The 10,856-nt window shown below is 41.6% G+C and overlaps 2 protein-coding genes across 2 annotated transcripts; one reads left to right on the forward strand and one right to left on the reverse strand.

Moving 5' to 3' along the window:
- The first annotated feature begins 527 nt into the window (after positions 1-527).
- LOC120424540 (uncharacterized) lies at positions 528-4,229 on the forward strand. Its single transcript, XM_039588704.2, has 3 exons — positions 528-711; positions 766-2,380; positions 4,017-4,229. Exons 1-2 carry the CDS (start codon positions 676-678, stop codon positions 2,362-2,364), a joined length of 1,635 nt encoding a protein of 544 aa, XP_039444638.1. The 5' UTR covers positions 528-675; the 3' UTR covers positions 2,365-2,380; positions 4,017-4,229.
- A 151-nt stretch (positions 4,230-4,380) lies between these two features.
- LOC120424541 (MICOS complex subunit Mic10-like) lies at positions 4,381-4,896 on the reverse strand. Its single transcript, XM_039588705.2, has 2 exons — positions 4,705-4,896; positions 4,381-4,585 (listed from the first exon to the last, which is right to left on the reverse strand). Exons 1-2 carry the CDS (start codon positions 4,778-4,780, stop codon positions 4,452-4,454), a joined length of 210 nt encoding a protein of 69 aa, XP_039444639.1. The 5' UTR covers positions 4,781-4,896; the 3' UTR covers positions 4,381-4,451.
- Between the last annotated feature and the right edge of the window lie 5,960 nt (positions 4,897-10,856).

Here is a 10,856-nt window from a genome sequence, read left to right on the forward strand (position 1 = left end):
TCCCGTAAGTCCTATGTATAGCATTGAATGTCGCAAGTCGGGCGGTAAGAAAAAAGCCGTATGAAGTGAATTATCTGCTAGAAGTACTTGATCTTCCCGTCTGTGTTAGGGAATCGCTCGTTTTGTTAGGTGTTAGGGAAACCCGATTTTTTGCGTTACGTAATAAAAAAACGCTCGCAAACAAGTCACCCAGTCGAGACACGCACCACTCTATGCGAGCGGGGGAGGTTGAGAAGAAGTTTTCCCTTCAGTATGCAAATATTTGGTGCGAAGTTACAAGCTACATGCTTTTTGGAATAACTTTGGGCGTAATCCGTTTAGCGAAGCATTCAACGCGAAAAGCTTTGAAAAACTACACAGTTTTTTTTGTGAAATCAGTGCATTGCCTAAAACTTGGGCGCAAGCATTCCAAAATAAAACGCCCGCAAGGTATGCAATTGTGGAAGCATGAGCTGGCTCTTTCCAGCACGCGTGCGGTCACCCTTTTTGTCCGAGTGACATTTGTCAACGTCATCGCCAGATGTTTTTGTTTACTAAATTGTAAATGCCGGTGCTGATTGCGTGGGAGTGGAAGTTTTAGTTTTAGCAACAATTTTAAGTGAAAAATAGTTTGAAATGCTTTTGTAACTTGTATTTCATAGACGTGAGAATCAAAATTAAAGTTCAACTTGCAAAATGAATAGATTTTATCCAGAAATTGAGGGCGAACGGGTGAGAGTAAATTACGGAACTTTTAGTTGGATTTTTACAAAAACTTCTTTCCAGACCTTCCAACGCAACATAATTTTACAAACCTTAAACTCTAGACGGCTCCTAATCGACCACGTCGAAATCATAGAAGAATGTCTCGCCACTATCGATTCGCCAGAATCCTCCTCCTTCACAACCGCAAAATTCCTAGCCCTCACTTCCATCGCGGCCACCAGCGTCAGATTGCTTCTCCCTTATCGGACCGCCTTCCGGTGGACGCTCCCCGCGATAGCTTTTACAACGGCCGCCTACACCACCTGCTACTCGCTCAAGCTCGCCCGCCGGTTCCACTTCCGGCGCCAGGAAGCTTCCCTCACCGGCCTCATCACCTCGCTCGATCGCTTCGAGGCGGCCATTCGGCGCAATTTGCTCTTCCTGAACGATGCCCAGCATGCCACGCGGACGACAAGGCTTGCCCAGCAGGATTGCTTCGCCGGGAATTGCGTCCGGGCTTGCATGGCCGCGATCAGAAGGATTCACGAGACCGTTACGGGGTTGGAGCGGAACCACGAGCTGGACGAGCGTTGGAGGGAAGTTTACGCGCCGATGGAAGCGCTGGAAGATTGTGAACTGTTTGCGGGGGAGGAGGTTAATTACGAGGCGGTGAAGGGGGCGGCCGGCGTTAGGACCATCAAGGATTTGTACAACATTTACGCGTACATTCAGTCGCAGTTTCTGACCAGGTTGGCACTTTCCGTGGCTTGTGGATTGCCAGATCTTAGCTTCTGCAAATTGACGGAACTGTCCACGGGGATTGACGCCCTCCGGGATGATTGCATGAAATATATCGATAGAATAACTGAAGCAAAGAAAGATGTTTCTGCGCGACCAGTCGTAAAAAAAGTTCCTCCGGAAGTGGCCAACCTGCGGTCACTTTCAACTGCTCTCTCGATGAAAATGCTTAAAACTGTACATCAGTACAACCAGCTGGAAGAACTTCTCCAAGAATCAACCCAACATTACGAAGACTCCAACTTTATCAACCAGCTTCCCTCCCTGGAACTGTCCCTGGCGGACATCTCCTCCGAGCTGGCCGCCTCCGACGAAGAATGCCAACGTCTGCTCATCCTCGTCAAAAAGCTCGCCAACAAGGAAGATCCGCTGCCCCAACTACCACCACCGTCGGAACAACAACCGGAAGTGGACCCTGCCCCAACCTACTCCGCCCAGTACAATCCCCCGCAAAAGGACGAGTTCTTCGCCGTTGACGGCAACGAGGCCCGCGACTCGGACGGCAACGAAGACCGGCCCCCAGACGAGCTAGAGCACATCGATTCTCGCATCGTGAAGCGCCACTTCCGGCCGGTGCTGCAGCAGTTGCGCGAGCGCATCGAACCGATCGGGGTGGAGTTTCGGAAGCGCGAGAAGCGAGCCCTACAGGATAAGGGAATTCAGCTGGAGGAGGAGGAGGAAGTTCCGACGAAAAACACGCTGTACAGCAGCAGTGATTCGGAAGACGAGAGTGAGGGAGCGGAGCGGAAGGATAAAAAGTTTCAGCGCAGTGTGGAGCGGTACGACGAGGTGCGAGGGTTTTTGGCCGCGAAGCAGCAGATGAACATCTTTGGGATTATGCCGGCGATGGGAAATGGGATGGAGGAGGAGGTGCTGGAGTAAGGACTGGGAAGTGCAGGTGAGATTTTTTTTTATTTAAATAAAGTAAGTTGAGAGTTTGAAGCAAATGATTAAAATCAACAAAAGCATTCAATAATTTCTCCGAAGAAATTTCACTTGTTCGGAAAAGTCCGACGCGATTCTACAAACAATTGTAATTCGCAATTCGCAATTTTCAGTGTAAGAACGGGCCTTGACCGATCTTATGCACTAGGTTCCCGACGAACACGCACTGCCCTTACACCTACATCTCACCCTTGCTCTGAGTCAGTACGAGCAGCACGCTAGAACACGCTTTGAGTGTTCGTGCCAGGCATGCACACCTTCTTTTCCGGTTACGCATTTTAACTCGGCCGGGGGTAGTACATTACGTAGGGTTTGATGTAAGTATAAGCGCCTAACCATTTATAGTGTGCCTATTAACTTTCATTAAAGCAAAAACTGTTTTATTTTTAGTTTGAATTCAAAAACTTATTGTTATTTACTGTGTATTGTTTTCTCCTGAAATATTCCCTAATGTTAAGTCGTGTTTATCTGTTGATATTTCTTTTGTCGCGGTGTTTTGTTACAATTTTTGGTCCTAAGCATGTTATAAAAGTTTACCAAAAGTACAATAGTAATATTTGTGTTAATTCTTTGATCATTCCAAAAATTGAGTAAGGGCTCGAACCTCACTTGTTTTAATGAAAAGGGTGAAGATTGAAAACAATTGACAGTAAAACAGAATTTGTTTTATAAAAATCAAGTTTCAATAGTAAGAGAATGATGAGCGTATTTTGAAGAATAAAAATGAGAAGCTAGATGTATTAGATGTAAAATTAGACAATAGTTAATAAATAGAGATACAAAACAAGCTTAGATTATAGTAATGATAATTTATAGGACAGATAAAGAATTATTCAAATAAATAAATTCGCAATAAAATCAAAACAGATTAGGCGAATGATAAATAGACTTGATATTACTAGTACATTAAGGAAAAGTATATTTGTAAGGAAAAAAAAACAAAACAAAGTTTGTTACCGCAGTATCAATTGATAGAAAAGAGTGGAAAAGCTTTGAGAGATAAGAGAATCAAAAGATAGTAAAATTAAAATCAAATGTTGGGTATTAAATAGAAGAATCAGTGAAGAATTGGGAATCAGAAGAGCAACATAAAAATAGGAGATAGGTGGTAGCTGAGAATGAAGAGAAGAGAAACCCCGTTGTGCGATGTTTCAGGTACATCCACAGCAGTTGACTCAACATACTGCGAATCAAAACAATACCGTCTATAATCACAAATTACTTCCCTTTCCCACATTGCCGCGCCCCTTTCTTTCAGCCGTCTCGACTCTGACCCGCGGTGGTCAAAGGTTTACGATCCGTTTCCACAGGCCACCAGCTAGGTCATCATGAAAACCAAGCCAACGTGGAGGTAAGAAAATAGGACACTCGCAAGGAACCAGAGCTATACTGTTTAGATCAAGATAATTCGGATGATCTAACAGAACTACGGATGTAGTTAGTTACGCTCCTTCCAGGATGTTCCTTACGTGGACGTCAACCGAAGAGCACGCAACAAGGTCAGTGCCATTGCATGCTCTTAGGTATCAATCCTTGGCCTGCCACAAACAATTGTAATTACCAACTAAACATTCCATTCTAATTTCCAGGATCCTAGCAAAAATCTGGTACCGGGACAAGATTCAGCCGAATTGGCAAAGGAGGTGAATGTCCAGAAAGCAAAAAAGTGCAAAAGTCAACGTAACCTCCAGGAACAATGCTCAGTGAGATCTCAGATGTCTTGATCGGAAGAAAAAACTCATGTCAGCACACGATAACCTTACAAAGCGGAAGTAATTGAGTTGGTGTTAGGTGATTTGGAAATGTTGCAGAATAAACGAGAGATTTAAAAAACAACCTTAGAAATATATCTAGTTTCGAGTAGATTTTTGTTAAAACATTTCTGAATTCCTTGTTTTTTTTCGTACTGTCATCAAATTTAACTTATTCCTCCAACAACAAAACCACAGTAACTTAGCTTTACACGACTCGGAACATAATTTATTAAAATTTCAAGCACCTCCCCGGAACAACCCGGAACTGGTTCACTTGCCGTTCAGGGCGCGCTCGCAGTTGGTGTAGGCGACGCCGATTCCGAAGCCGGACCCCATGATGATTGGCCATGCTCGCCTCTTGAAGAACAGCAGCGAAAACACACTGCCCAGGGCCAATCCGCCACCTGGAATCGAACCCCGAATACAGTTTATTAAATTTGTCATCCGTCATGACACACGTATAAACAAGCCAAAATTATGTAATAAAATTCCGTGTTCAAGTTCAAGACCACCACCGACTTACCAAACTTAATGAGCGTATCGGTTAGGCACCGGTCAATCTTCCGGCCGTACTGATCTTCCGCGAAAGTTTGAGCCATTGCGATGTTGCGAGCGAATCGAAAATTTAGAGCTCGAACGAAACTCGCGTGAAATCCGACGACAGTTCCCCGGGGCTGCGATCGAAGAAAAACTTTTCACTCGTTGTTTGACGTTTGGTGTTAATGTTGTGAAGTTTTTGACGTGAAGTGTGCCGTTTCTGAAGGACGCATAATTACACGTTTCATCAGACTGGCACAAAAGCTCGAATAATTTCGCATTCACACGTATACATAAAAAAATACTCAGTTTTCAGAGAAATCGAAACTACTCAGTTATGTATGAGTTATTGAGTTCTTAAATTAAGCTTAAATTGCTGATAATATCATAATATTTCAAGCAAAACAATGCCAAAGGGCCGTTGTGGGTTTGTAAACAAAGAGTGTATCCCTTTCATGCCAGATGTAAACATCCTCTAGCGTGAGCAGGACACACTCTTTGTTTACAAACCCACAACGGCCCTTTGGCATTGTTTTGCTTGATTTTGTTTTCGGAAATATTTCGAATTTTCAAGACGGCTTATCTGACGAAGCGATGATTTGGCAAACTTATCAATTCTGTGCATCGACATGACGTTTAACACATCACTGAAAAAACATTTCGTCGCTCTGGCACCAAATTGGAACGAGATATTTCCACTCTCACCTCTATTTTTCTCTCCACATTTTCTGTCAAACTAAAGTATTAGCACTTGCGTATTGCCGTCGGAGGTTTTGGATGATGATGTTGACAATTTCTTCAAGTAAAGATAGTAACGTTATCTGTGGCGAATTGGGTACTAAAGCCCTATATAAATTTTTATATACAACGGTTAAAAAACACGATTAAAAACCATTTCTGATCACTTTTTTCATTTTAATGCAATTTTTTTCTTTGACAAGACAACATTTTTTCGATAGATTAACTATGGTCCCCTTGGAACGAGCTGTCAAGTAGGAGCTTTTCTGTCAAGAGGGACCGCGAGATTAATTTTTCAAAATTGATTTAAAAATCAATTTTATACTCTTTGTGGTCGTACAAAGGGTCATTGTACTCAGAAAAATATGCTTTATCGCTGGAAACAATAATATCAGCAATCTAAGCTTCATTTTAGGACCCAATTGGGAATACAGTCTGAATAGGGAGAGCAGCACGTTCCATAAGGCTTTCTAGGCCCAGTGAAAAAAATATAATTTAACTCAAAAATGACGAACTCCTCGTCACAGTGTCCTGATGCAAACAATGATCGAGCTGTACACCCTTACCAAAAATCATGACTTTTTAAGTTCCAAATCCCACTTTTCATACGATTTTTTGAGTTCAGGTACTACAACCATAAAAATGGTTATATGGGTTGAACTGGAAAAATCGTATGAAAAGTGGGATTTGGAACTCAAAAAGTCATGATTTTTGGTAAGGGTGTAGCTGTCACAGCCCTGCGAAGTATGTTGGCTGACATATCGGGCAGTCAGTCAAATAAACCAGCTAGAAGTCGCTTGACAAAAAAAATTTGCTGGAAAGAGATAGGAAACCTGATGCAAACAAACGTCCAGCTGTCATGTAAACATACTTTGAATGTGTTGGTAAATTTCTGACTAGAAAGCCTTATACAAAAAAGGTGCAGGGTGTTATGTTACACATGACCGAGTATGACAAAGAACTTTGCACAAAACTCTTGAAAATTTATTCTATGTTTACTTTTTGAATCATTGTTGATTTAATAATAATTTATCCAGGTTTTTAAGCGAAGATGGCGTCCCCCTGGGAACCTACTAGAAGGCACCGGCCGTTCTGTACTGTGGCCAATATCCTACCCAACCCTCGGGGCAAGACAGTGAGCAAGGGAGTAACTCTTATTACTCCAAGTTCCTCCCGTTTCCTCTGCTTTGCTCCCGTTTGCTCTGAAATTTTCTTTTTGACAGTTTTCACCTCATTCATCCCGGTTGTTCTAAATTCCTCCCGATTCCTCCCGTTTGCTCCAATTTGCTCTAGATTTCTCTGAGAGAGAAAAGATGAAAAATGAGAGAAGAGCGAAAATGACATTTAGTATATTTACATTGACTGTTTGTGTTGCGCGATTGGGCGCAGAAATTTTCAGAAAACAAGGATTTATTTTAGAAAATGAGCTTAAAAATAATGTTGTGGCCTAGGTTGTGGAGGTTGTGCCGTTTTTTGTGATCAGTGCGATCAGTGAGATGTTCGAAAATCGGAAAAATGCACCGGGTAAGATTGTTTGAGAAGATTTGCTCAATTTAAGATATATTTTGAGATTGTGTTTTTTTCCTTTCGCTAGTTTGATTGACTGAAACCATCCAACCTTCGAAGATGCCCAACAGCATGGCACATCCGGCTGTGACAATGACGACCACGACGTCGGCCGCGGCCACTTGTCGTCGTCGGAGAGGAAATAGCAGTATAAAAATATGTTCAGAAGCTCGTCGGGGTCCACTTTCCGGATGAAAGATGACGCCCAAGACAGAATGGTCAAGGTCGAGAACAGTGTAGCGAAGAAGCCGACGCCGGTCCAGGACATCCTCCAGACCACCGGCGATCTTATCAGCATGAAGCGCCTGACAAAGGCACTGTACGAGACGCGAAGTTCCGTTTCTATATCTAACGCTCAGGACCGAGTTGTACGTGCAGCTCATCCATAAGAGATCGATCAGATCATCCAGTGCTGGTGCCACCCGTCTCGTGGAATGATCAAGGAGATTCTTGGAGATTTAGCTGTCTTGGATTTGTGGTGGAGGTTGAGCTACCGGCATCAACAGCTGGGAGGTGGACTACGGAGCAATCTATAGGGATTCATAATCAATATTGAGATTTCTAGAAATATTTTTTTTCTTTTTTGCTGTTTATACTCAATAAAAAAGCATTTTCGTGTTTGTGTTTTTATTGGCAAAGCACTGCGCTTAGCCCTTGCCGCTGAGGAAGATTGAGACCTTAGGAAGGTAAACCGGGTGCGGTAAACCGGAAATGGCGTGTCCAGCTTCTTGTTAGGCAAACATGGGTTTCACGGCCGGCCCTAGTACGCTTCTTTTCCATTCCGGCGATGGCATGCGGATGGTGACTACGTCGACATCTTCCGTAACTTTTTTTTATCTGGTAATATTTTCAACGAATTCAAAAACTGCTCGATCCAAAGTCCGCCGGTGCAGGGCACCAGATCAATCCCAATAACGCACGCGACGAAGGCACTAAGCGAAGTGAACGCAGAAGCATCTTGTCCAGAATTTCACCCGGCAGGTGGCTGCCAGAACCACAAATTGATGTTGAATTCAATCCAGCAGCTCTCTCCGTTACTCTTCCGACCAACGGTATCGTCCGCAGGACGCAGTGGCTTCCGGGCCATCACGAATATGACCGCCCACGCTATGAAACTCTCCGGAAACTCCCTCCCGGATACGGCAAAAATAGTACGTTTGATGGGCAATCCGCCATCAGCGTTTAACTCCTCCGGGTGGTCCCGTAAGCACGGTTGTCTTGGGAATCTAGGCACCGAAGCTCATGATTCAAATGTTGGTTTGTTCGTAACCGGAAACGTCCTTGGGGTGAAATAAAATCCAATTAACTACCATTCTTGAAAAAAAACAGCAATCTAACCTCACTTGATTCCGACGAAGAGTGACGGATTGAAAAAAGGAGAGAAACGTCATCAATAGATGAATCCAGTTTGAAATGGCCGCTAGGTGGCCAATGGTGTTAGAAATGACAGCTTCCATGTATTTGAATATGGGACCTCAGAAAAAACTCAATTTTAAGCAATAAAATGATTATTTATGATAAAAGTATTGATTGATTAGGTGCACAAAATGTGTCTAGAATATTATTAAAATGAAAACTGCTCAAAAAATTTGCAATAGAGATAAGTACACCATTCGATTCAGCAGGAATTTTGGGCACCAAAAATATATAGTTTTCATATGTTAAGTATTTTATTTTAAAAGATAATTAACAAAAAGTATGAAAATCGAGACATTTAGTATGGGAGCTGTCAAATCTCTCACCATCAAAAAGCAGCGTTGAGCTTTCGCTGGATTTGTCTATGTCAAAACTGACATTTCTTAAGAGAATTGCATGGTTTCTCTCGTTTCTCAAAGTTGCTCTCGATTCCTCCCGTTTGCTCCCGGAGTAACTCTCGTTTTTTCTGGTTTCTTCACTGTCTGAATCAAAACAGACTTGACACACTGATCGAGTAATACATACCAAATCTAGTTTGACCAAAAAAGGCGGAGAGAAAAAGTGCGGCGAGAGTGGAAAAGAGAGAAAAACCAATCGGTACCTTACACTCAAAGTAAAAAGTATCCTTTATTCAGGTTCACCCGTCGTCACCCTTTAAAAGGGTATCGAAAATGTACTGAATTTGACATACCCTTTTGAAAGGGTGACGCCGGGTGAACTTTAAAAAAGGATAGACGAATCCAGTTTGAAATGGCCGCTAGGTGGCCAATGGTGTTAGAAATGACAGCTTCCATGTATTTGAATATGGGAGCGCAGGAAAACTCAATTTTTATGCAATAAAATGATTATTTATGATAAAAGTATTGATTGATTAGGTGCACAAAATGTGTCTAGAATATTATTAAAATAAAAACTGTTCGAAAAATTTGCAATCGAGATAAGTACACCATTCGATTCAGCAGGAATTTCGGGCACCAAAAATATATAGTTTTCATATGTTAAGAGCGAGTCCACGAACAGGGCATACCCCTTTGTATGGGACGTCGTTTGGACCTCACCAATCTGCCTGAAATTTTCAGGGGTTGTTTGTACATATATAACTAGCATCTGGCCAAAATATGAGCACTCTAGGTCAACGGGAAGTGGGGCAAATCGGGACACAAAGTTTGAAGGTTCAAAAACGTCAAAAATCTTAAAATGGCTATAACTTAGGCAAAATTCAATTTAATTTCAAAATTCAAAATGCATCTAAAAGGGCTTGAAAAATGCAACAAAATGCAGGGTAGAACATCTCAATTGGTTATTTCTAAAGGGAATTATTGGCATTTTAGTGAAAAAATAGCATAATTTTCAAACTCAAATAAAAAAGTGTTCCATCCAGATATCAACTCGGTTCGACCTGCAGCTTGTAGGGGACATCTGGGACTACCATCTGAGACTGAGAACGCTTTGGGTAAGGCAGTTTAACATATTTAATGGACACTTTTACTTTTAGTGATTTTTTTGGTTGTAAATTTTTGCTCGGGGGACCCCTTAGATCCCATTTCTTGGTGATAATTTTATCATATTCGTGTTCCTGAGACAATTTTACAATAGAAACATGTATAAAAATGTGTATTTTCATCCATTGTAACCCTTTAAAAAATAAAAGTTAAAAAAAATTGAGAAGCTGCTTTTTTCTGGTGTCATCCTTGGAAACGAACTTGATTTTCAATAAATGTGAATCGAAGATTTTTTTTAACTTTTATTTTTTAAAGGGTTAAAATGGATGAAAATGAACATTTTTATGGATGTTTCTATTGTGAAATTGTCTCAGGAACACGAATATGATAAAATTTTCACCGGAAAATTTGATCTAAGGGGTCCCCCGAGCAAAAATGTACAACCAAAAAATTCACTAAAAGTAAAAGTGTCTATTTAATACGTTAAACTGCCTTACCCAAAGCGTTCTCAGTTTCGGATGGTAGTCCCAGATGTCTCCTACAAGCTGCAGGTCGAACCGAGTTGATATCTGGATGGAACACTTTTTTATTTGAGTTTGAAAATTATTCTATTTTTTCACTAAAATGCCAATAACTCCCTTTAGATTTAACCAATTGGGATGCTTCTCCCTGCATTTTGTTGCATTTTTTAAGCCCTTTCAGATGTATTTTGAATTTTGAAATTAAATTGAATTTTGCCTAAGTTATAGCCATTTTAAGATTTTTGACGTTTTTGAACCATCAAACTTTGTGTCCCGATTTGCCCCACTTCCCGTTGACCTAGAGTGCTCATATTTTTACCAGATGCTAGTTATATATGTACAAACAACCCCTGAAAATTTCAGGCAGATTGGTGAGGTCGATGCGAGATGGGTATGCTTTGCTCGTGGACTCGCTCTTAAGTATTTTATTTTAAAAGAAAATTAACAAAAAGCAA

This window comes from Culex pipiens, chromosome 1 (assembly GCF_016801865.2).
Source record: "Culex pipiens pallens isolate TS chromosome 1, TS_CPP_V2, whole genome shotgun sequence".
NCBI lineage: Eukaryota > Metazoa > Arthropoda > Insecta > Diptera > Culicidae > Culex > Culex pipiens.